Below are 27,048 nucleotides of genomic sequence, written 5' to 3' on the forward strand. Positions count from 1 at the left end.
GTCCCGTCCCGTCCCGGCGGGAAGGCCTGGAGGGGCGGGGCCGGCATCGCCCCCCGCCATCGCCCGCCGTGCCCCCGCCGCTGGCTGCCGCGGGATGTGCCCTCCGTTTGTCCGCCCCCGCCCCACGTGTTTGTGCCGTAGTAAAGTCCTTCCTCTCCCGCTGATCCCCCCGTGGAGGATCTGTTTTCATGCTGGTTTACAAACATCTCCCTCTACCCTTGAAGAGGTGACTCCTCCCGCCTGAATGGTTACGAGCGGCTCCTGGTTTTGCTGCGTAAAGTAAGCGGGCTGACGAAAACCCGAGTAAAGTCAGTGTTAAGAAAGGCGCCATGTTAAACTACTAATAAATAGGTGGCTTTGTGTGCTTTCAGTTTATCCGTACTCAAGGGCTCCAACCAACGCAGTCCCATCACCCACAAATGCTCCAGACGCCTAAGGCGCTGTATAAAGTATTGTCACTTGACCCTCACGAATGTTGTGCCTGTCTTCAAAATCAGTGTTAAAGAAGCATCGCACTATCTTAAGTACTGAGCCCTGGATAAAGTTTTTTCTGGGGTCGTATTTGTGTATCTTCACCGCCCAGTTTTAAGACTTATTTTGAGTAGTTCGTAACTGGGATGGCAGTTTTCCTCCTGCTGTGCATTGCTTGATTTTAAAGCCTTAACATTTCTGAGTAAGTAATGCATGTGCAATCTACTCCTAACTAACAAAAAGAGATTTTTTTAAAAGATTATCATAATTATTGATGTAGATCACGTGCTGGCTGTAAGTCATGAGCATTGCACATATATGTTGGTGCATGACTTTCAAACAGTTAGCAGTCTCTTCTGCATGTGTTTTCCTTATTTTGTAAGATGGGGCTTGTCCATCTCTTACCCTCTTCTCCCCTCGGTGTTCTTAAAGTACTTTGACACCTTAAACCACTTCTGTGTCAGATCGATTATTTCGTATGTAGACTGAAATACTAATTAAGGGGCTTTCTCCTTTCTCTTTCCCAATCCCTGAAAATCAAAGGTAGAGTTCGATTTTTGTATAGCAAAAGGACCTGTGTTACTAATATTTATTGACTGTTTTATGGTCGTAATTACTGTTACATATTCTGAAAAATGCTCTTCCATTTGGACAGCTTTGCTTTTTATTTTACTGTGACTGTTGTATTTTGTTCCCTGTTTTCCCATATTCTGCTTTGTCTTTTTTTGAACCACTTGTTCCTGGTCTACATTATGAAGGTTTTGTACTTAATCCTTTCCATATTCTTTTGTCGTTAGTGCAACAATTAGTGTTACTACTAAGGGGCTGCTTGAATTTGTGCTTCAGTGGAAGAGGACACGGAAGCTCATACGTTTTCCATGCAATTTTTCAGATTACCTACAGACAGAAGGGTGAATTGGATTATTTCAGATTATTTGTAATCTTGAAGATCAAAAAGTATGTACAAAACAGATTTGAGATTGCATGTAGTCTTTGGGTTGGATCTGTCCCACATAAGCAGGCCCTGTGACAAACTACTTCTAAGTAGATGGACATAGTATTTTTATTATTTTTTTTTTGGTGCTCCAAACTTTTCTTCTGTGCATGAAGTCAGTTCTCATTCAGCCTAAATGTTTTTTATAATTCTTACGCCATATAGAGCTCATCTTGAACAGTGTTTTTATTTTACAAGAACAGTTCCATGCCAGGAACTAGGCGTGACGTTGTAGGGTATCATGGTTTCAGGGTTATAAACTAATGAACACATTGCATGGGCTTTTTCTTACTTTCTGTCAATTCAAGTTCTACTTAAAATTGGAGTTGGAGAGAATGAGAGGGAAAAGAAACACACACCCCCATCCCCCCACCCCCCCTATTTATCTCTCTTTCTCGTTCCCATTTCCCACAAGTCCTGTTGGCCTGTCAGCTGCCTGCATTTCTGTCACCCTGCACAGTCACCCTACACGTTCATTTCATCTTCTGCTATCTGCAGTTTTGGTCATGTAAGACGTGTACAGAAATACAGCTAGGAGGTTGTTGTTAGAATTCTTTGAAAGGTATGCAAACAATAGAATTTTGATGGAAAATCTTTTCCCAGCACTTCTGGAAGATAGACTTACGGTGTTTAAAAGGAAAATAATCAATACTAGTCTTCCAGCTATAAAGTTTTAAACTTTTTTTGTAGGCAATACTTTTTTGTTTTAATATTAAGCACCTAGGAGTCTCCCATGTCAAGAGTGACGAGTTTGGAATGCTGAAAAAAAATGGTGAAAACTGGATTAACTTGCTAAGAAACTTTTTTTAAAAAAATGCTACCTCTGTAAACGGTTATAAAGATTTCTCTACAACTTGTGTCCAAAAAATTGTTTTTGTTTTTGTTTTTTTTTTTGAAGTAGAGGAATCTTTGTCATAGTGACCTAACCTGTTCCTACCAATCAGTTTGTGCATTGTACAAATAAGCACAGCAGTAGAAAAAGAAGACAAGTTTTGAATCTTACCCACTTGAACCATCCAGTATTCAATGTAGTGATACTAGATTTTTTTACGTTAGCAAAATAAACTTTGGGTTTTTTATGATGAAGAATTTTCAACTTTGAATATGATACTTTGGTAGCTTAGTCTTAACATTTTTGTTAAATTTTCTGCATTTTTTAGTCACTTGAATTTCTTTGTTCTGAGGGATATTACAGGGTTGTTTAAGGCATGTTATTTAATGGCACAGTAATCTAATTGGAAATAAGTCAATAGCAATCTTCCATATTCTCTGAAGGTACAGTGTAAGTTAGCCATCTTTCACACAATCATGTAGAATGGGCATAAGCAGATTCTTTGACTCTTCCCCCAAGAAGAGCAAAACTTTAGGCTGGCTGTTGTCTTCTGTACCAGGTATGCCTCAGAGCCAATGTGTTTGCACTACTTAAATGCGATTCTCTGTGAGGAACTTGCTGCAGTGACTTCATTATTTCTGGTTTAGTACAATATCGTCTCTGTTAGGGTTTTGTAAATGTTGTGTCATGGTGTCTGTAGGGCTTAACTGAAGGTATCTTCATCTATGAAATAATTTGATGTGACAAAGGGGTATATAATACGTATTCTGTAGTAGGGTGGCCTTCACATTGTGGAAACTTGAAATTCCCAGTTCCGCTGTAGATGAGCACTTGTACCCTCTGCTTGAAGGGAGGAAGAGCTAGTGCTTTCTATGTGGATATGCCTCACCAAAAGAAAAATATAAAAAATAATACTAAAATGTGCTGTGTTCACCATAAAAACAAATGCCTGCAATCTATGACAAAGTATGGTTTTAGATTGGATCACGTGTCTTTAATAAACAGGAAAGCCTAAGGATACTGCTGAACCTCATGAAATCACATTTTGTATCACTGGAGCTCAGCTTGTGCCTGCAGGTGATTTGGAAACATGAATCACTTCACGGATAGGTCAGTGGCAAGTTGTTCCAGTGGTGAGTCAGGAGGAGAAGGAAGAAATTGTAGAAATTAAGTGGCAAATATAATGGAGGTTTTATATTGACTTTAAAAGATGGTAGGTAAAGTGCCCTGATTCACTACAGGAAGAGTATAAAGCTTTCATAATTTGCTGTAACATCTAGCCACCAGGCAGTTGTCATTCAAGATGGATGATGGATTGATGGTTTTTTGTTTTGTTTTGTTTTTTTAGAAAAGGAGTGAAACCTTGAAAAAAATCAAGAACTTGGTTACACAGGTTGTTGACCAGTGTCAACTTCAGTGCTGCTTAGGCAGTTTATTTGCAAGTCTGAAGGCTGCACATGGTTTTAGAAATTTCTGTCTTAGTAGGTCCAACTATAGGTCTTAATAGGTTCAATTGTGGAAGCCTTGTTGGGCAAATACATCTATTACGTAAAGCAAAACCAAAAAAATTAGGCAATAAATTCAGGACTGACAGTGGGGCAAATTGAGATGACTTTTATTGTGTAAAATAAGAGAACTACGCTTCGGATGGGCTTACAACCATTAAAACCTGTAGCAAACCTCACTGGGAATATCTGGGAGACTTGAAGGGACACACTTTAACTGTTAGAGTTTGTAATGTTGTCTTGTTGAGAATCTGTGGTAAACTCCAGGAAGCAGAGGGCTGATGAAGCAAAAGAGAAGGCAGTTTTAAAGTTAGAGGGGCATGATGCTATTGGATGTGCAGTTCTTTCCCTTTAAACACAGCATGTTTAAGCTTTTAAATGTAACTTTCTATTTCTTACATTATATATATTAGTTTGAGCTTCCTTTCCTGAATTAACATAGTAAGGTATTCAGTTTGCCATGATTTGTGTCTCATAAAGGTGAAAATGCTGTATTTAGATTTTCAAGTGGTTAACTTCAGTCAGTCTTTTTCAGCTTGCAGATTATTTCGCCATCGAAGTTATAGACTTCTGCATGGCATTCAAGCCAACCTAACAATGAGTTTGTTTGTCTTAGCTGTTTTTTTCCTTTCTTTTTTTAAAATTTTTTAATTTTTTCATTTTTTAGCTCCCATTAAAGAAACAGGTTAAAAAACAAAGAATTTTTCACTTTTTAGTGAAGCATGGTAACTCTCAGCCAATCCTGATACAGTTGTTTGGATACCATCTCAACAAAAAGAAATTGTGTAATCTTCCTTGAACAGAATAAAGGGTCTCTTAGTGACTTTGAACCATTGCTTTCTCATTCCCCTTGTGTGTCTGGAGAAAAATAATTCTGTTTACTTGTCTGAACCTGTTAGGCCGTACTTAAGCTCCAAAGTTACTTCATCCACATCATTGAGTGTCTTCAACTGTACTAGGTATCACTTGATAAAGCCCCTGTGGATTTAAAGTCAGTTCTAAATAAAGTAAAAGAGTAAAGCTGTGTTAACGAAGTCTTAAGCGTAGACTGTCCGAGTTTGATGAAATGCTAGATGCCTGCATCTCTTCAGTCAGAGCTTCGGTATTCAGGTATTTTCCGGCTGTATCTGATTTAGTAAGTTTAATGTGGTACAATTCCATCTAAACACAAGAGAACTCTTTTATGGTGAGAGTGGTCAAACGCTGGAACAGGTCACCCAGAGAGGTGGTGGAGCGTCCATCTGTGGAGGTACTTAGAATCTGACTGGAGATTTTTCTGGGTGACCTCCTGTAGCTGTCTCTGCTTGTGTTGGGGGGTTGGGCTAAGTGTTCTCCAGAGGTCCCTTCCAACCTAAATGATTCTGTGATTCTTCGCATCATTTACCTGACCAACTCTAATTTTGCTGCTGTGTGATAGTTCAAGCTCACATAGCATATTGCTGCCTCTGAAGTTAAGTTCCTTCCTCCCCAGCTCGTTCTGTCATCATCTCTGCTTGCGGGAACATGCATACCAATGAGTGGTGAGCTGGATTAGGGAGATTGCCTAGATTCAGTGGAAGAAATGGCTACTTCTGATATGGATGAGCTTCTGTGCATAGGTCACAACAAATACTTGAACTGAAGTGGAGGAGAAAGGAGAGAACTGAGAGTGTGAGCGGCATCAGGTGTGTGTGTCAGGGCATGAGGGTTTGTGTCCTTTGGCAGTAGAGCTGGTTCATGCCAACCTAAACAGATTGTGTGAATCCTGATTGTAAAGCCTCACTTGTTTTGGTGTAGTTGGTATATCAGTATAAATAAGTTACAAAATAATAATCTGATTTAGGCTATACAATATCATGTCGCTTTGCCCTTGGGAAACCATTGTTGAGTTAAAAAACAACCTCTCAGACAGAAGTGCTTTGTTTCCCCACCCTTTATAAAACCATATTCTTTACTTGTTCAACTGATACAATGGTAGGCTGATTTTATTTTCTGGTTATGTATTTTTTTTTTCTGAGAGAAATAGGCTTCTTAGGATATTGCAGGTGTGTTCACTCCTTTTTTTGGTTAGGGATGAGAAAATAAACAACTTCTATTGTAGGTTTTATCATCTTTCACTCTTTCCAACAGTCTTAAGCTATTTCATTCATTTGTGTTCAGCCACAATATTGATATGTTTCGTATGAAATGACTGCGTAGGCTCTGCCCTCGTAACTTAAATATTTGAATTGGGGTAAGTCTAACACTTTTCCTTCTCATCAGGAAAAACTTTTATGAAGATTTGCAGGTGACAGAATATTGGCCTGATTATAGCAAGGCTTAGGTAGTAGGAAGGGCAATTATACCTTGTGGGGATGGGGGGGGATGCTTAGTACCAGTTTTGAAATTGTTTGTTTAATTAAATTACATCAATTTCAGCTTTATTTACTATAAAACTAATTTTAAAAGATGGTCGTGTTTGTAACACATTAGATGTAGAAATGCTTTGAAAGAATATGTTCTGATCTCCTTTAGAACTTTGGGTGCATCCATACGAGCATCTGAATTAAGTGCATTTTTGAAAAAAGTCTCCAGATTGTCCTTGCTTATTCAGTTTTGTTGATAATGCAGGGGGTGCTTAGAATGCACAAACTGGATTTCTTCTGGGTGGAACTAAGCTGAAAGATGTGCTCCAGCATTCTTGGTGTGCTCCAACTGCTAGTGCTTGTTCAGTCTGCAGAGCCAGACTACACCTAGTTTGAATTACTTAAATGTATGAAGCATGGGTATTGGGTCTTCAGCACCAAACCTTCCAGTGTTTTAATGTAGACATAGTCAGTTCTTTCCCTTCTTCCCACTGTCTTAATTAAAATATTTAGCCTTTTGCTGTGTGTTGTCAGATTTCTGTCATTCACATAGGGATACAGTCTGAAGCAGAGGATGGCAGTCTACAGACTGGCAGTTTAAAAGCACATCTGGTTTTGCTTTTCTTTAATTTTTTTTTTCTAAGGATTGTTTAATTTTGCTTAATATTTGTTGCTCTGCAGTATTTCATTTTGACTTCAAAAGTGAAAAATTACTGGGACTTAACTTGAAGCAACTGTAAAGATGAATTTTAAAAACTTGTGCCCTTGAACTATTTTAAAAGTTTAAACATGGAAAAATTTTAGACAAGTGTTGAACTCAAGGAAGGTGAGTACTTAAGATAGGAAAAATTTTGCAAAAGTGTATTTGTCAGTGTTGAGATAGATGAAAGGCTGGAAAGCACTCCTGTTCCACTGACTTTCAGGAGCCACTTGAAATTCAGATGAGGGGCACTTATTTAGGCTAAAAGTTGGTAGGATCCTGTGGAAGAATGAGAAATTCATTTGTCTAAAGAAAATACAGTTTTAAAACTTCTTCCAGACGTTGACAATAACTGGGACATTCCCCGCCTACATTTTTGAAGTGTCTGAAGAAAATAGGTAGAAGCTGAGTGCAATAACAAGGGTTTTCCAGTGCAGTTTCACAGTGTAATCCAATGTGACCTGGGTTTGCTGCTGAAATGGGCAGTCCTGCTCTTTCCCCTGCCCTGGCTATGAATTTTCAGCACCTTACCTGCCATCAGAGAGGATGATCCCATGAATGTATAGCAAGATGGATCCAAGTGAAAACTGTTCCTTAAAATTTTTATTTGTCTGAAGGTGATTTGACTCACTTTGCAGAAGCATGATCATTAGCTAACACAGGGGCTGAAGTAAGGTGGTGGGTTGACTGTGGCTGGATGCCAGGTGCCCACCAAGGCTGCTCTATCATTCCCCTCCTCAGCTGGACAGGGGAGAGAAAATATACCAAAGGGCTCCTGGCTTGAGATACGGACAGGGAGAGATCACTCACCAATTACTGTCACAGGCAAAACAGACTTGACTTGGGGAAAATCAGTACCAATCAAATCAGAGTAGGATAATGAGAAATAAAACCCAATCTTACAAACACCTTCACCCCACCCCTTCCTTCTTGCCAGGCTCAACTCCACTCCCAATTTTCTCCCTCCCTGCCAGTGGCACAGGGGGATGGGGAATGAGGGTTGTGGTCAGTTCGTCACACCTTGTCTCTGCCGCTCCTTCCTCCTCACACTCTTCCCCTGCTCCAGCGTGGGGTCCATCCCACAGGAGACAGTCCTCCGTGAACTTCTCCAACGTGGGTCCTTCCCATGGGCCGCTGTTCTTCACAAACTGCTCTAGCATTGGTACCTTCCCCGGGCTGCAGTCCTTCAGGAACAGACTGCTCCAGCGTGGGTCCCCCACGGGGTCACAAGTCCTGTCAGCAAACCTGCTCCAGTGTGGGCTCCTCTCTCCATGGGGCCACAGGTCCTGCCAGGAGCCTGTTCCAGTGTGGGCTTCCCATGGGGTCCCAGCCTCCCTCGGGCATCCACGGGCTGCAGGGGAATCTCTGCTCCAGTGCCTGGAGCGCCTCCTCCTCTCCTTCTGCACTGACCTGGGGGTCTGCAGAGTTGTTTCTCTTGCATATTCTCACTTGCCCAGCTGCTGTTTTGCAGCTGGTTTTTTTCCCCTTCTTAAATACGTTATCCCAGAGGCGCTACCACTGTCGCTGATGGGCTCAGCCTTGGCCAGCAATGGGTCTGTCTTGGAGCCGGCTGGCATTGGCTCTGTCGGGCACGGGGGAATTCTCACAGAAGCCACCCCTGTAGCAACCCTGCTACCAAAACCTTGCCCTGCAAACCCAATACGGGTAAGCACATACAGTTGTGACAGTAGTCAACAGCCAGATTGAATTAAGTATGCTGTGTCTAGGTTAGGGCACTACCTGTCCCTTAATTTTCTCCTTATATATTCTATTCATTTGTAGAGTCATTTAGCCTAGTAAGTGGCTTGCCTAATGCGTACTTTTATTATAGCAGTCAGGGCCAGGCGTTTACCGTTTATGATTACGGCACTTGCTCTGAATTTAGGTAAGAAATGGTATTCTTAAAAGAGAGTTTCCCAAGGTCACAAATCAGGTTCATGGCCAAACCAGTAATAGTAGGACACCTTTCCTTTCATTCCTGTTTTAATTAGGCTAAACTGTTGAAATAGCTCTAGACTGATCGTGAAGCCATTTGCTTAGAACATGCAAGCCTAAAAACACTAGTAAATAGTGTAGGGACTGTTGCTATATGGTAGAGGGAGACTGCTTGCTTCGCTTAGTGCTTCTGAGGTGGTTCTAAATTTTTAGGCTATGTTTTTTTAAAAAATACACATTTTATAGGTTGTGATCAATTTAATAGTGGATGGGTCTATTAATATATTACAAAGAACAAGGATTTTGCAGTAGAAGCTTTAAAAAAGATTATAGATAATATATTCTCAACTATAAATACATGACATAAAATCACTTTTGTACAAAACCAGGTAAAGCATTGCCCTAAATTGAAATTTCTGTGTGGTGAAGTATAGTAAGTGTAACACCTTTACTTACATTTGACCTGGTATTCCTTAATACAGGGTTATGGTACAAAATGCTGAATAATCAAGAGGAAAACCAAGCTGAGAAGACTTTTTAGTATTTGTAGGGTTTTTAAAATTTTTTGGTTGTTGTTTGTCAACATGAACATTTTGCTCTGAAAACGATGATTTTGGGCTAGTTAGGGTAACAGTTAATAAATGGTAGTAGATAATGTCCCAAGTGCTAGTCACAAAGACACATGCATACTATTCTGAATTTGTTTTGTATTGAGAACAATGATATTATAACTCATTTATAGTTCCCATTTTCTTTTCTAAAATGCTGTTACCAAACCAAGTTATTTATAAACTAAATGAGCAGAATTCCACATGCAGGGTTTTGGGGTGGGTTGTTTTTTGGTTTGGTTTTTTTTACTACCAAAAATGTACTTTTTTGTGGCCTTTCTGAATGTGCATTAGTTCTTCAGCCCATCTGGAATGGATATAAAATCTTTTAATGTACTTCTACTATCAAATAATTCTGAACAACTCTTTAATTTTTTTTCAAGTTAATGTGAATAAATTGTCATTAAATATAATTTCTAAAGTAGAGCATGCGATCTGTTAAAACCGAAGTGTACCATTATCATCTTCTGTAGTGTTTTCAAAGTATGCCCTCCATCCATGACAAAAAGGGAGACCCAAGTTTAGGGACTGGCAGTAGTGTAGCAGCATGAGTCCAGGAATTAGAGGGAAAGACTTTTAGACAGATTGAGAGAAAAATTTTATGATACACTTGAGAGTAAAACAGGTTTTGTTACACTCTTTCGAAGTTGCTCAAGTGATTGAGGGTATGTAGTCTCAAAAGAAAGTGTCCTTTACTCATGCAGAAAATCTTTCCATTACAAAGTGCTATTTTGTTTTATTTTGAGTACCTCAGAAGATTTAAAGAAATTACAGATTTTTTTTTTTAAATGGATGTTTCATGCTGTTTTATGTGTGGTTATTTTCACTGGTTTAAATAGTCATTTGCACTAATGTGATGATACCCTTTCACTCACTGCTTAAGAGAGTGCTCACCTGCATGTCCTTAAAACAAGTGATTTTTTTTTTTTTTTTTTAGCAATAACAGTTAAATTGAAAGTCAGAAGTTAATAAATTGATGTGTTCAGAGAAATAGTAGAGATGGTAAAGGTGAGTGGATTGAGCTTCTGATAAACATTCAGAAGTTCCTGCAACCTGTAAAACAGGGACAGAAAGCTTACTTCTTCTTGCTGTCAGAAGACCATTTTGAAAGTAATGGGGAGATGAAAAGGATGGAAGGCTGTATCCTCTAACTGGGTTAGGTTTTGAAGGGGGTAGTGTAGTTCAGCAGTTTGAAAACTGGTATCCAGTAGCAGACAAGGTATGATGACTCAGACATATCAGCTGGCAGATTTTAGAGGACTGATAGTGTCCTGGAGGGAAGCGGTGACAAACAGCTGAGAGTGGTAACTTCTGGTACAGGGGGGTCTGAAAGGGTGACTGCCCTTGGCCTCAGTCAGTGTGCTTGCAGCTAGAAAAAGGCACTTGTCTCGGGAAATTGTAGAAGCTTTGGGAGGAGAAAATGGGAAACAACAACATAAAAGGAGAGGGAATAACATGTAGATTATGAAGTGGTATAGCTTTTTAACAGAAGCATAGGATAAAGGCGTTGCCTTTTTATTGTAATGAGTACATATATGTAAGACTAACAGTTCCTGGTGTCTAAAACTGCCTAGTGAAAATTCCCAGGGTAATGTTTTTATAAATTAATTATGAATACTCATACAAAGAGATCAAGAAATGATCTGATCTTACATGGTTGTTTTTTGACAGAATTAATACAGGATATACAGTATATATGTACATGGCTGATTGAATAAAAGCTTTGCATAAGCACGTAGATCCGTCATATTCAATGGACCTGTTTGTTTCTAAGGTTGTAAGTGAAATTTTGCTATTATTTCTAGTGTTTTATATCCCCAAAGGTTACACTTTTGGTACTAAAATAAAGAATTCATTAATTTTACTTGTTCAGCTTCTGACAAAATAGAATCTTAACTTCATTTTTTGCTGTCTTCATGTCATAGCAGCATTACCACTCAGACTTTCTTGAATTTTTGTAAGTAATTTTAAACAGTAAAAACAGTTTAAAATAGGCTTTTTATTATTACTGTTAAAAGAGTCCTTAGTGCTTTTTGTCAGTAAGGCTGCACCTATTGTTTTACTCAGGGTTTAACAAAATTGTGTTTTTTTATTTAGTTTGATATTCTCTTGCAGAAACAAATGTTTAAATAATAACCGAGTTTCTTTTGTAGGTGTGTATTAATTGCGATTAAACATAATTTCTTTCAAGCTTGCTCAATTAGTGAGATACATAGGTAACTTCAAGTTTTACTTGTATTTTAACAGTGAAAGCAAGTTGAATACATTGGTGCAGAAGCTTCATGACTTCTTGGCTCACTCATCGGAAGAATCTGAGGACGCAAACTCTCCTCCAGCATTATCTAAAAACAAAACCATAGGTAAAAAGACATTTTATGTTTTTTTTTTTTTAATGTATATATGATTCTAAAGTCAAATAACTTTGTATTTTTATTTCACTGTATTGCACTTCACTGGGGCAGTTTTGCAAAGTCCTAATGTGATTTAAGTGGTGATATCTTAATAAATATACAACAGACCTTTGATACAATATTTCTTTCAGTTCTGAATCTTTTCTAAATGTGAAAAGAAGCTAATCCTACTGGCAGTTTACCTTCCATGAAACATGAGATGGCAAACGTGTATTTGCTGTGCTAGGGGTTCCTTGTTCAGTTTTCTTGAATGTGTAAGTGCAGTATCTTGTTTTTTCCGCTGAAGTAAAGCTTTTGCAGTCCTTGTAGTTGTGGAAGAAGTTCTGGAGATTATGTTTCCATAATTATTTGAAAAAGATTTCTACATGTAATCTGGAAACATTTGGAAACAAAATAATACTTCTGAAAAACTTCGAGTCCTATGCTAGGTCAAATTTGGTATTAGAAATTTTTACTTACAAGTTAGAAATAGGTAACGAATTTGAAACACTTTGTTTTGATTACAGTCATAAAAAGTGAAATTACTTCATAACAGTACTGAATAAAATTTGTTTGCAAATTTAGGTTTCCTGGTTTGACTGGGACTGGGTACCAGTGCAAAACCTTTCAATCTATTGTTTAATGACCTGAAAGTTGTGCTGAAGTGATAAGAGTATAGGAGAACGAGAGTGTGTTGCCTGTGTTACGGAGTTTATTTTCAAACTCCTGTTGTCCTAAGTAATAAACTTATGTGGGTTTTCTGATGCGTAGTTACTATCTTTCAATGTTTTGTCTTGAGATAGAGTCTGCTGCCATGTGGTGCTAACCTCCTTGTGTCAGCATCAAAATGAACCGTTAACATAGGAAAAAGAAATTATTCATGTGATACTTCAGCAGAATAGTAAACTAAACTGTGATGTTGATGCATTCAAAGTGAATTTTTGCTGAGGAGCATACTGGGAAAAAGAAATCTTTTCCCTTTATCTTGTGTAGTTAGAAGTAGAATTGGCTCCTTGCCTTAAAATACAGATTTACTTCGAAACAGAGGTACACTTAAATAATTAATAGCAGACATGTTTCAGTGTTGTTTTTGAGATCTCAGATTTTATTTCTAAAAAAGAACATACTAAAGTTGAAAAGTCAAGGATTAAATACTTAAATATTAGGAAATGCCAGAATTAACTGTGCAAATTTACTTCCCCTCCCAACTTTCTGTGCATAATGCTAGTGTCTCTAGCAACTATGTTTTGGTTTTGGGTGTGTGTTTTTGTTTTGGTTTTTTTTTTGGTTTTTTTTGTAATCCACAGGATGATAAGTCAGTGTACAAGTGATAGACATGATGGGGGCTAAATCATGTTTATATAGTAATGGAACTCATTTTGTTCCAGCATTTGGAGGATATGTGAACTGCTAGATAGAGCGTTGTGAGGAGGGAGGTGATGATGAAGATGGTTAAGTGTGGCTCGAGAGATGGAACATGTCCCTGCCATACACACAGGTCAATTAAAATACGAAGCGGTTGCTCGCTGAGCACTTCTATCTTGTGCACTGCTGTGGAGCTGAACTGTATCATAATGCTTATGTGCTAGAAATGATAAGTAAAGTGAAATTGCACCAGTAACTTTCATTCTGGCTATTCTTAATTTTTGAGTACTTGATCTTACAGCCTTAATAATGTTTCTTTATCCTCTCTGCATTCGAATTGGATGTCTCCCTCCTCTACATTGCGTGGGTGCCAGCAGGAGAATCACTGAGAGCGTAGGAGAGACTCAGTTCCTGCGCTTGTTTCCAGTGACCAGCCCCTGCCCTGGAGCAGCAGTCACAGGGGAAATCCTGCGCTCTCATAGCCCTGAAGTGGATGGAGCATGTGCAGTTGGGTCAGCACTAGGAGCTGTGCGGGGATGCAGCATGCTCGGTCATTCTATGGGGATGGCGCATGTACAGCCCAGTCACACGTAGAAACTGACAATGGAGCATGTTCAGTTGCTTTTGGGAGTAGCGCATGTGCAGTCTGGTTAGCAATCTGAATGCAGAATCTACAGAGATTGTAGCTGCCAGAATCAAGGAAATCTCTACTGAGCATGTGCAAACTGGTATTTTCTGTGGATTTAGCAAAATTGGTCAAGAGTAGAATGTGGGCAGCATCTAGTCTCCAGAAGAAATGTCCCTCTTCTTCCAAATTTCAGGTTCTTCCCTCAGAATAGGGGAATGCCTGTAATATTCCAGAGAAGAAATTTCAGGTACTTAAAAGGGCCAAAGACTTCGTCTGTTTCCATTTCTTATTCCCCCCTACCTTAGCTTCACACAGAAATGGCTGGATAATTTTGGCTGAAATTTACCCAAACAATTCAGCCTAGGTCAAATACCCAGCATTAAATTTTCTAATCAAAGTGATCTAATTTTTTTGAAGTGTAAAAGAAAATTGTTTATTTTACCCAAAACTGAAGTTTAAGGATTTATAAGTTGCAGTGCTAGCAGTCTTATGTTAAAATCAGAAATGGTCATGATACGTATCCTGTAATTATACTACCACTTTACTTGCATGTTTCTCAGTAGTGCATCTATTAAAATACTGCTATTACTAAGCCTTTTGAGCAACTTCATACAAGTATCATTGAATCACTGAGCTTGAAACTCTCCCTTCCATTACCTGGACTGGTGGATGGAACAGATAGTAATAGGTTGCATGTCTTTAGGTTTTATATTCCACAGTTCCCAAAATCGAGAAGTGGGAATTCCGTATCATATCCTGTGTCAAACGGGATTTTTGTCAGGCGTTCCATGATCCCAGATTTAATATTGTGGTTTTAATGTCAAGATGTGTAAGAGAAAATACTACTTAGAATAACTTCTTAGAGATTAAAAAAATGCACAAACTGTATTATTTCTGCATATACAATTGCACTTTCATTTCTTCAGTATTTCTTCATGAATGGGAAGGCAGTCTTTCAGCCTATCAGCAACTTAACTGAAAGTAATTTCTAAATTATTTCACTAAAATTTATGCCATTCAGTGGACTGTGTTTTGTGCAACAGTTTGTCTCTGAAAGTCACACAGTCATCTTTATTCACGCTGGTGAAATGTAAACAGTGCTACAACGTACAATGTGAAGAACTTCTAATATTTCTTGCATTTCAGCGGCTTCCTTTAATTTCTCTCCATAGGTAAAAGTAGAGAACCTAAAAGTAGTCCAGCTTCAATGGAGAACAACAGAGAAGAGGTAGGAGTAAAAACGCCTTTGAATTTTAGTTGCGTAACTACTGTAGACTGGCTAGTATAGGAAATGCTCAGTTGACTTGTTACTTTTACAATAAATACTTGAAGAATATTGTCAGAACCATGCAGTAAATGTCATCATATCTGCTGAATAGAAACATTAGCTGTAAAATAATATGAAATTAATTAGAAATTAAATTCTAAATTTTGAATGATACTCGCTTTGATTTAGGCATATGCAAGCAATCCTGTTTCTCCTGCCCCCCCCGTTCTTTATTTCTAAATTATTGAAATAATACAGATTTACTTGGACAACTTCATTGTCTCTCTGATGCACAATAATTCCCGGGAAAAATGTCTTTAACACAGTTTAGAGAGTTAGGTTTTACTTACCTGAGGTATGCAGTTGCATTTTTGTGAAGAAATGCAAGCTGTTGTTAATTGATTCAGATTGAGTATATTGCAAAGTGAGTTTTTATTTTTAAAGAAATACTGTTAATATTCTTTTATCGTTATTCTTTTCTTTGGCTTTTGTGTAAACAGGCTCTTACTTATTTTCAGTTTAAAAGAATTGGTCTCTACCTTGTATTTACACTTGCACCCTGTTACTCAGGTAACAGTAGGTACTTAGTTGTCCTTTTAGGCAAATACGCTTCCTTTTTTTAAAAAAGAAAAATGGTATACAGGGTCTTCATTAAACATAAGCAAATTTCTTCTCTATGGTGTATTATATACATTAAAGACATTTTTCATGTGATAGGTCTTACTAATACCTACTTTCCTGTTGGAAACATTCTGGTTGACAGTATGTTAATATGTAGTGAAAGCATAAGTGCCAGTGTCCTGCCTTAGTTTGCCTTTATTGCAGTAAATTCAGGTATTTATTTGATACTGGCCAAACCTAGTTAGGATATGCATGCACAAACCTCTGAAAAACCAGTTTTCCTGTAAAGACAGCCAGCCCTTTCTGGCATAAGAGCCAGATAACAAGTGTTTGCATTCTGCTGGCAATTCTTGGGTGCTTATTAGTGATAGCTCCCTAGTGTCAGCCTTCAAGAACCCTCTGTATGTCAGGAAAGAGGATGGTTTCTTCACATAGTGTGAAAAACATTCATAGACCTGCATAAGCTACTGCAGCACTAAGTGCTGTGAGGAATCCCGATGAATTGTAAAAAAGTGAAAATGCAGAGCAGTGTGGAGGCAGGGGGGAATTAGGCCATTCTTCCATGTGCTAATCATGCAAGTTAACATTGCAATGAAGATAACACAGAGCAGGAGGCCCCAGAACTGTTTGTGATTAAGACTGACAGTGATGATGAGCCATTCTCAGTCCTTTCTCCAGAAAGCTGAGAGAACTTCCAGCAGGTAGTGCAAGTTGAGAATTGCAAGGAGAGAATTTCCTCAATTTCATGAAGACTCAGTGCTTGAGATGTGTGCAGTGTTTCTCTCTGAATGTCTCAACTTATAACAGTGCCCTCTCTTAATTTCTTTAAAGATGTATGCGTAGGGAGGTTAGTGAGCATTAGTGACTTAGGTTAGAGTTTGGTGACACTTATTCACTTATTTTTAAATCTGTTTTTAAAAGAATAACGACTTCGTAGAGTCTTACTACTGCTCTGAAACTCCATAGATTTAGTTTAACTGAACTGGCATGACTACTGAAATTGTGCGTCACTTTTTGTTAATGCTTTTCCTGCCCCTTTTTTTTGTTTTGTGGGGGTTTTTTTTGTTGTGTTTATTTTGTTTGTTTGGGGGATTTTTTTTGGTGTTTTTTTTTTTTGTGGTTTGTTTTTTGGTGGTTTTTTTTTTGTAAGAGTGCTGGTGACTTCTGAGATGTGTTCTAGTTAATGTAAGAAACTGGTTTTGTTGACAGGTCGCTTGGTCACGAATGTGTTGACTTTTAAATTTTTTTCTTGTTTTTAGGGCAGTAGTTCTTCAGAAAGAACCAAATCCTTAGGATCATCACGTTCAAAAAGGTTGGTTTGGAAAATAAAAATAAATAACTTTTTGGCATGTGAAACTATAGAAGAGTCCATGCAGTATGCCAGACGCTTTTAGTATACACCGGTACAAATCCATAAAGTTAGCAGAGTGCTGGTAAAACAAATGCCTCATGGTGCACTTAAAATTCAAACCATCTTTCAGGGTCAAAGGTTAAGATCATAAAGCTTGATTTTTATTAACAAAGACAACCAGATTATCCTGTATCTTCAGGACAAAAGTGTTTATACAATTGTTCCTTCACTCTTGCTACTTCTACGTGCAGGATTCTTCCAAAAATGTAAATTGGGTCATATGGAAAAAAGGCTTTATGTACCTTACTGTTGGGAGATGGTGGAATCAAAACGTGCTATTAAGTTGTCCTGTGCAGAAACTGCTATTTGCTCTATCTCTGCTTAATCCTTTTTTGCTCTTTGATTTAAATAAGTATGGAGATAATTGCTTACCAACCAGTTTCAACCTACAGGAGACAAATTATTTGTGACCTATGTAACAGCAGACTTACTCTGGTAAAACTCCTCATCTTTTGCTCTCAGCTGATGCTCATTCAGGTTATGTCCTTCATGATTTTTTTTAAATCCTAGTATACTGTATAGATAGGTGAGCTCTTCTAAATGCACGATTTCAACAGCTGCCTTTTTTACTGCTCTTTAGTGTGTATCTATTTTCACGTTCCTTTTTATCCAAGTTTGTTTATTTTATCATGTCTGCTGGAATTAAATAATATTCTTTATTCTCCCTTTTCTGTTTGTCTTGATTCCATATTTGCAAGTGTGGTTTTATATTTGGCTTTAATTTCTCCATTTTCTGAATCCAATGTCCTGCTGAACTCTTTCATCTATATAATTTTTACAGTTTGGGTTTTTTGCTTCCTGTCTATCACTAGGGGTATTTTCACTCATACTTTCATCGTACTGTGCCCGATACTGACAAAAACAGTATCCTGCAGTAGTTCATGTATAACCTTCAGACTACTGAAAATTATGCTCAACATTTTTTTTTTCTTTTTTCTCCCTGCCCTGACATAGTAAATTCATTCATTTTAATGGATTCAATTCTAAATTAAGTTTGTGTGAAATTCTGGCAACTGGTCCTTTTATTCAACAGTCAGCTTTTTCATTTCTTTCTGCATTTCCTTTATTTCCTTGCAAGCATCTTTTCTGCCAAGCTGCTTTTTGTCATTTGCTAATATCTGTGTGTTCTCCTCGCGCTGCCTATTAAACTTGGAATGATGTATAAAATTTCTGAGCAGACATTCACTTGTGTTTCATTTAGGCTTTTTTTCCTAGAAGTGTGATGTTCCTGCATACCTTCTTAAAAACACATCAAACCTTGATTTTACAAAAAAAAATACAGCAAGCCCGTGAAACAAAAATATTTTATATCTTTCTGTTTCACATAGGAGGGGAGAATTTCTGCTTCTAACAAGAAAATTAGCCTACAACTTATTTATTGTAATAACTCAGCATCCCACCTTGTAATGTCTTAAATGAATTTAAAAAGAACATAGGTTTCCCCAGTTAGTACGGTGTTTTGCTTGCAAAGCGCCAGGCTTATCTGTATTGCAATATGTAATATTTGTCATGGTATGGGGTTTTTTTCTGTCTATGCAGGAAACCTACAGTTGTAACAAAATATGTCGGATCAGATGATGAACAAATCTTAGATGAAACTGTGAATGAAGATATTTCAAATGAAAACTCAGAAAATGATGTTGATATGCAAAGCTTGCCTAAAGGTAGTTCATATCTTTCTTTGTTTCTGAGTTCAGCAAATTAGCCAAGATTACGATGCAGCATAAATAATTAACTAGAATGCACATGTATTAGTAAAATGCCTGTCTTAGGTTGTGTTGGCTTTTATATATAAACATACATGCTTGTGCACAAACACCCCCACACACCCCCACACCCTGTGCATGCGCATTTAAAAGAGGAAGCCAAGCACCTTTGGTTTTGAACCCAGCATACTTTAATCTGCGTACACCAGGTTGTGCTGGTGGCTTAATTTCAAATGTCTACTGACATCTGTATAAAACCAACATGAAACGGGAAATAATTTATATCTATTTTTTTGTAGAAGTCTCAAACTCTGTCACTTTCAAGTCTTATTTATTTTATTGTTCTGTCTTTGAGGTTATTAACAATTAGATCAACAAAAGCAAAACTAAATCTGGGGGGGGAGATGTCATTATTGGATCTATTTTTAAGCACCCTTTTAAAACAGTTAATACTATAAGCCTACATCCCGGTCTTCTTAACTATAGTGTGAGTTTGATTAATCTCTGCCATTTGTTACCGATGAAAGTTACAGGAAAAATTGGAGGGACCACTACTGTTTACGGCATGAGTAGCAGTATTTAAAGCAGTAACTTTTAAAAAAATACTTTTTCAGAATGTTAGATTATTTCCAGTGTCCTCAGAACAAAAGTATTAAAACTGAGCTTTTGAGTAGGAAAGATAGTTTTTCATTGTCTAAGTAAAAAGGTGAATTTCTGAATTTTGTTAAACATAAAACAGGTTTTATTCTATTGCCTTCTCATTACTTCATGCTGAAATAAATTAAAATGGGGGAAAAGAGAGAGAAAAGAGTAGTTACTTTAAGGCTTTTGACAGATTTAAGTGACCTAACCAAAGTCCTTTATTTGTCGCATTGCACTGCAAATTCCTGTTTACACACACCCAGCAGTATGACAGTCCTGTTCTGCACGTACCACATCAGGGCACAGAGAGCAGAATTTACTCCTCATAGCCCATTCAGTCTTTGGCTTTTGTCCTACAACTGCAAAATGGACATATTTTGAAGTGTGTGATGGAGTGGGTTTTGGTTTTGGTTTTTTTTTCTGTGAACATCTGTGCATTCAAAACTTCATTGAGTTTTAGTCAACAGATTGCACTTATTTTTTAAGGTACTGTGTTGGCTTTTATTTAAACAGGACTTTTGCACTTCATTTGGATGTGTAATGGTTTCCAATTTCTAAATAAAATTATTCTAGGTACAGTGGTTGTACAGCCTGAGCCAGTGCTGAATGAAGACAAAGATGATTTTAAAGGGCCTGAATTTAGAAGCAGAAATACCGTTAAAATGAAACCTGAAGCTCCCAAAAAGCGTGGAGGTAAATACAATTTAAAACATTTATTAAAACGGGTTTAAATTGTTGCTTATGACCACATTTGGTACATCTGAAAATTGTTCATATTTCTAATAAATTATCCTAAAAATACCTCCACTCTTCTGGCTTTTTGTATATTAGGGATTCTAGCTGGCTGAAATTAGCCTCCATTGCTGCCCCTGCAATGCAGCAGTGAAAGCTAAGATTAGTTCTCATTAAACTTCCTATTTTCAGTAGATAGGATGCATCATTAGGTATTCCATATGGACCCTTCTTTGTATTCAGAACAGTTGCTTGGTTGCGATCAGGTGTTACAGGTACTCCTTTTTTTAAGGAATTATATTGGAACACCATTGATATAGGAACAATCACTGACTCACCAGGAAAGCGACAGTATTTGAGCAGGGACATGTATAGACATACTATCAATCAGTGAGCTAACAAGAAACCTAAAACCTCTAACAATTCAAAGACTTTTTTGTTTTGTTTTTAAATTGTGGGAAATTCCCTACCAGTGGGCCCTTCTAAGGATTATCTTTGAAAAGCTGCTGTGCCAGCTGGCTTTCCATAGCCATTGCTAAAACTGGGGAGAAGTTAGGTAGATTACAGTGATAACAAATTAATCTCTCTCATTTTTTTTCCAAAAAGTAAAGGAGAGGGAGGATTATGTATAAAGTAGCCAATAAGAAGGCAGGTATTTCCTTAATACTACTAGCAATATCTTAGTTCACACACCTACAGCAGTACCCAGGATATTCAGACGAACAGCTCTTGTACACACTATTCATTCTTTCCATTGTATCATGAGATACTTGCTCTCTTTTAAAGTCTTATTATAATTTAATAAGTGCTATTTCTCCATCTGTGGCTGAAGAGGAGTATAATGTGACTGTGTGGAAATGTGCTTGTGCATACATATGGGTTCATGCATGATTTTAATCGCATTTTGAGCATTGACGTTTTCTCTAAATTATTAATCTTTGAAAGTCAGTTCCATTCTATTCATGCAAGATGTCCTATTCAGCATATAGGAATGCTTTTTCCATTTGTGTTTATAACAGTTTCACAAGAGACCCAATAGAAATCTTAAGGGGCACAGTGTTAAAAAGATAGGACTCTTCTGCTTGAGCTTTGTGACCTCTGTCTGCACCCCCAGGACAATTCATACGACCTGCCCTTCCAGCTTTTTTTCTCCATCCATAGAGAATTTGCAGGCCTTCCTTTGTGATTCTGGACTTGTTACTCATGTACTGGTGCCTGACATAAGATAGTAGTTTTGGAAGGGACATCAAGAGTTTGTTTAAGCCATACCTTTATCCAGGGCAAGCTCAGCTATATCTGTGTCGCTACTGATAATCTTTGACTTGATTTTAAAGCTGTCCAGTACATGTGTTAAGCTCTTGTCAGCTTTCAGGGAAATAGAATTAGGTACTGCCTGCTCCTGTGTTGTCCCCATTTCCAGACCAGGAAAGGTAGCCAGGTGAGAGACATGACTGCAGCCTACCTCAAGAGCTGCTGGATTAGGAATGTATCAAAACAGTTTTATTTTGTGACATGCACAGAAGAGGTAGTGCAGATCCATTTATTCTGTACCTTCATGCAGCAAGTCTAGTTACATGAAATGGCACTTACCTTTCTCTTGCTACTAGAATGAGGTGCCTAGCCTGTGCACGTACAAAGTTATGTGTTACTGGTTTAAGCAGGTAAGCGCGTAGTTCCAACTACTTGAGATCCTGAATTCTACGCACAGTGCAAGTAAATAAATAGTAACATTAAAATAAAAAATGCCCATCCATCTTGTTCTTTGGGGAGTGCATCTTTGCATTTGTATTATATGTCCTGTTTATATTAGAAATATTAGTAGTAATAGAACTCTTGTCTTTCTAGCATCCAAATGCTCTTATCCAAGACTGTAAGGGGCATTGTGTCAGTCCATATTTTCAAGTTTTGCGTCTGCAGAATGGTTATGGGTGTATTTTTGCTAATAAACTCATAAGGAATGTTTTTTAAGCAAGTATTTTCTCAGTATTAATGAATTAGTATAATTTCTTTGGATCATCATCATTTGTAGTAGTAACATGGTTTACAAAGCTTTGCCTCATAAACTGTCCTTTTTTTTTTTTTTTTTTTTTCTGGTGTCAACTTGCAGATTTTAGGAAGGATGCAGTAGTCCTTCCCCTTAAAGTTGTAGAGAAGGGGGAAGTGGCTTGGGCCTTGACAGTGAATAGCTTGTTCTCCCGCACTTGGCTGTTGCCCTTTGTGATTCTTACACCCATTTAAGGACTGTGATGTTTCACAAAGCCTGGGTAGGCTTCTATGCTGCTTGGTATAATAGAATGTGGTATTCTTTTCCAAGTAGTACGGTATGATGGATGTGTTTATTTGAGGTTTACCAGCAGCATTTGAAACAGGCATTTGAGCTGGTTTTGAGGTCGTAATAGGTGCTTTGCAAGTCCGCAAGCTCTGCAGTACATGCAATTGTGCATGCATTGAAGTTGAAAACAAGAAATCTTGTATTCAGGATTTCAGACCTGCTATTTTCACTGAATTGTAAGGGTGTATTAGTTGTTCTTACTGGCCTGTAAGCTATGTGAGACTGTGCTTCAATAGCAATTGGTAGTAGCTTGTATTGTGTCTTGAGAATGTTCATTTAAGTTTCTTAACATTATGGTGTTGGTGTTTGGTTCTAATTCTGTGGTAGTGATTAAAAAAAAAAGTGTACTCAGACTGTAACCGTTAAGTTAACCATTTGAGTTAATTTCCTTATACTACTTACTGAACGTGACAGCAAAGGACAAGTCACAGTTAAGTGATCCCATATCAAGCTTCTATCTGCTTGATTCCAAATCAAGTCTTTGCAAGTGTATGAACTGAGTATATGAGCTTTCAGAAATGATTTTCCTTTTTCTTGAAAGCATCACTGCTGTTGAAAACCAGACAGTCTCATACTATTAATTAGTTGGTTTAACAGCCTGGCATGTAGCAAGCCTCCCAACCCCAAGTTCACCACCTTTCAAAGTGAATTGGGGGATTGACATTAAAGAAGCGCTTTCTTGACCAAATGTAGATACAGCAGCAGGGTGGTACACAAACTGTGGGAGCAGTCAGCAAGATGGTGAGAATGTATGTATTATAGCAAAATTGTAGTTTAAAAAAAAAAAAACATCATCAAGAAGGGAACAAAAAGTGAGAAAAGATTTTTCAGGCACTATTATAAGGATTTCATGTGTCTTCTGTAATGGTTTCCTGTATTTTTCTTTGAGAAACTAAAACTGTATGTGAAAGGAATACCATAATACAAACATGCATTAAAATGGTATTTCATGAACAAAGATTAAATAAGGAAGCTTGTACAGGATATCAGGACTGCTTTGAAAGAGTTTCAGTGATGACTCTTATTTAGGTGTGTTCTCATGAGGTGACCAGTTAATGCAAACTAAATTTCTCAAAGGAAATAAACTGTATCTTGGCCCCAAGTAGAGTATAGAAATTAGAGGAAAATTCTTTCAGTCTTTAAATGGCGAGGGGTTAGAGAAGGATTTCTCTAACGCTGGGTGGTAAAGAAATAGAGGCATATGAAAAAGCTAACAGGCCAAAATATTGTAAGGAAATGAAACAGGTATATACAGATTTCTTAAAATATAAAAATGAAAACAATGTGTGGTTTATAATCCTCTCTGTAGAAGAAGGACTACATGGAATTGTAAGCTGTACAGCTTGTGGGCAACAGGTGAACCATTTTCAAAAGGATTCAATCTATAGACATCCTACACTGAAAGTTCTTATTTGTAAGGTATGTGGTAAACAGTTCTACAGTTTGTACTGTTTGGGGGTTTTTTTTGTTGTTTGAAATGTCACATTAGTTGATTTGGGTGGGATTTTTGTGGGAGTAGTTCTTGTTTGTTAGCCAGTAAACTTTTCAGTTGCTAACTGTTACAGTTAAGGAAACTAAAAGCAGAAAACAAAACCACAAATACAGCTTACAAATTTATATTCCTCTTTTTCTTATACCCCAGTAAAACTAATTGTGGTTTCTTTGTAATTTGTTTTTATAGTTTTACGGCTATAATTGTAGTGAATTTTTTATGTTGAATGATCTGTCTGAAATTTTTGCCTGCTCATAATGTATTATAAGAGTAGATTCAGTTCTGGATCTCCTGGTAGAGCATTGTATGTAGAACAACGTCAGAATGAGAAGCAGAAAAGTAGCTTCAAAGCCATCTTGGTTTCATTTGTGTACAGCTCATGGACTGTTCTAATTTATGACAGCCTCTGCCATAAATGATGGTCTAGTCCGTAACCCAAACCTGGCATCTGGGTCTTCAGCTACATGGTTTCATGGTGGCTTCAGTTAGGCCCTAAGTTGCCTGCAATGGGAAGAGGTGGGGAACAGGGGAGGAAGGAAACATCCCTACCTCCTGTTGTGGAGACATCTCTTAATTTTCAAAGAGATACCTCTCTTGCATGATCTCTGTAGTTGTAGAGATTCTGTATTTATAAAGGTATCCCTAAAGATAGGTACAGATCTGTGTTACAATGCACATTTAACACTCCACTTCTCTTCCCTCCTTCTGCTTCTCCCCCAATTCCCAATTAATATTACACATTCAGCTGACATACTATCTCAGGCGTGTCCATCTAGTCTAATGTTCTGGCTCATTTCTTCTATTCATTCTGGCTTGTATCTTTTAGCAAATATGCTTTAGAAAAATCAGCTTACAAGATGACTGTTTTCAATCTTGATTGGAGTCCTAACTCTTGTTCCTAGACTTGAAAATCCTTAACACGTAGCTGTACATAACTTGCATGCATCACAAGAACATCTGGTTCATTTTTGAAACTTGTTTAGGGTGTTGGGTTCAATAGCAGCTCTTGACTGTGAGCTCTGCTAGATAATTATATCACGTGTTGTTTCCCATAAATTTTCTGTATCTTTACTTAATTGAACATGGCCTTATGTTAATATGAGAGAGAGGAATGGAAGTCCCTGATCTGCATACTCCGTGTATTCCATTACTTTCCATACCTAGTTCTTCCCTTATTTTTCTCCTGCTTAGGTAAACAGTCCCAGACTTGAGAAGCTGTTTCCTTTGACTATAAATGTTCTGTCAAGTGTCTAAACATCAGCTTTTACTGGTTGTTTTTTTGTTGTTGTTTGTTTGTTTGTTTAGTTTAATTGAAAAGTTGTATAGCTCTGTTCCAGATAAAGGGGCATCATCATTTTAAATTCATGTGCTGAAGCCTCTTCTGGATTTTGGATTCACTGGGTAAAAGGACAGAATTTAGCTAACAGCTTGTATTAATCCCTGTTCAAAGTATAGCTTCAAGTCTGGGAGAACCTTCTTTACTAGCAACTGGAAAAAAAACCCCCACACTTTCAAAATTTGGTTTAAAGAATTCAGCAACTGAAGCCACTGCTACTATGAGCTGAATTGTGTGTAATTTTTTTCTTACTATTACCAATTTTTCAATGAAAATGCTTAGTTTGTACCTGGAAATTGAAGCCTTGGATGTTAACATCAGGATAAACACTGAAGACCTTTCTATTTAAATAAGCCTTGTGGGATCAATTGCTAACATAAAGAGCATACAGCTGAAAATTGTAATTTATGTAGGATTAATTGTGTCAGAGAAGATGTGGTGTTGATTTACCTAGGAAATAGATGTAAAAAACTTAGAGTTTTGAAGAGAAACATTTAGTTGATGTTCTAAAATATGAAAATACATGGCCATCAAACAAAAGCTTATTTAATTTTCAAGTAAACATTGAGCCGTCTAAAGAAGTCATGGTTTGGGACCTGTTGTATCTATGGAAGATATTTCTTAGATTAACACAAATGTAAAAGGGTTAGAATGCTGAAGACCTTGCAGCTGCTGCTTTTAATGGGTTGCTTCTAATACATGCTGAAATCATATGAATTACTGAAGTCCAGTTGAGATTTAATAAAAAATTCCTTGTCCTATCTCTTTCTTTACAGACTTGTTACAAGTATTACATGAGCGATGACATTAGCCGTGATTCAGATGGAATGGATGAACAGTGTAGGTAAGTGTACAAAAACTGAAATAACACCCACAGCTCTTCTGTTTTGGTTTGGTTCTTTTTTTTTCTTGCAATAATGAAATTCCTGACAGATAAAGACCAGTACATAAGAGCTTAATCAACAGTTGTTTCTCAGCAAGAAATGCTCAACTCCAGGGTTTTTGTAAATATTTGATTGTTATTTTAATAATTAACAGGAAAACATTTTATAAAGAAATCCAGTAGCAAACACTTGTAAAACATCACATTTTTAACTAAATAAAATGCCACCTTACAAAGGCTTTGAAGGCGGGGATAGAATCTGACATTCTAAACCTTGTGAGCCACAGAAACTTACCTTTCCAGAAATATCTCCCACTTTTGAAATACTAAAGTACTTCTCTGTCCTTATGTCAAATATCTAAATACGTAATCCAGTCAAAATTGTGTGGTCTGTGATGCCTTTGAACTTACTTGTCAGCCACTTTTCAGGTCTTCATCAAAGAACATGCAATCTAGACATAGATCAAAAAATTTTTTTTCATACATGCCTACAGTAGTAATATACCATTTAAGGCTAGAAAGACTTAGACTAATTTGTTTTGCTGTAAAATAAAAGAAATCGCCTTTTTTTTTTTAAATTCTCAGAAGGAACATGGAAAATAAAATGTAATTATTTTTTTTCTCTTATTTAAAATTGGTGCTGAAATTACGTTTGGATATTACTGACCATTTCAGCTTTGTGAACTGTTAATCTAATACATTAATTTTCTGACTTTCCAATTTGCAACTGCGTGCTTTTCAGTCATGCTTTTAATAATGTTTTCAGTTAATGGATATCTGTCTATCACCTGAAATTTAAAAATGCAGATTCTTTATCAAATAGTGAAAAATATGCAAAATTTTCAAATTTGTCACCTTGTTGATATGGAGGTAA

At 37.3% G+C, this 27,048-nt stretch overlaps 1 protein-coding gene across 6 annotated transcripts in view; it reads left to right on the top strand.

The window, feature by feature from the left end:
* ATRX (alpha thalassemia/mental retardation syndrome X-linked) overlaps positions 1–27,048 on the top strand; it is an 89,260-nt gene that overhangs the window by 548 nt on the left and 61,664 nt on the right. The window contains exons 2-8 of one of the 6 annotated variants that reach the window (XM_010569041.1): positions 11,617–11,729; positions 14,925–14,980; positions 16,900–16,952; positions 18,591–18,718; positions 19,973–20,092; positions 23,773–23,882; positions 26,068–26,135. In XM_010569041.1, coding sequence (XP_010567343.1) covers positions 11,617–11,729; positions 14,925–14,980; positions 16,900–16,952; positions 18,591–18,718; positions 19,973–20,092; positions 23,773–23,882; positions 26,068–26,135 — 648 coding nt within the window. Of the gene's footprint in view, positions 1–11,616; positions 11,730–14,924; positions 14,981–16,899; positions 16,953–18,590; positions 18,719–19,972; positions 20,093–23,772; positions 23,883–26,067; positions 26,136–27,048 lie in introns of those variants that run through there. The other 5 variants (XM_010569042.1, XM_010569044.1, XM_010569047.1 and 2 more) reach the window with 5 other exon arrangements.

The sequence above is a fragment of the Haliaeetus leucocephalus genome, unplaced genomic scaffold (assembly GCF_000737465.1).
Source record: "Haliaeetus leucocephalus isolate CR32 unplaced genomic scaffold, Haliaeetus_leucocephalus-4.0 Scaffold262, whole genome shotgun sequence".
Taxonomy (NCBI): Eukaryota; Metazoa; Chordata; class Aves; order Accipitriformes; family Accipitridae; genus Haliaeetus; species Haliaeetus leucocephalus.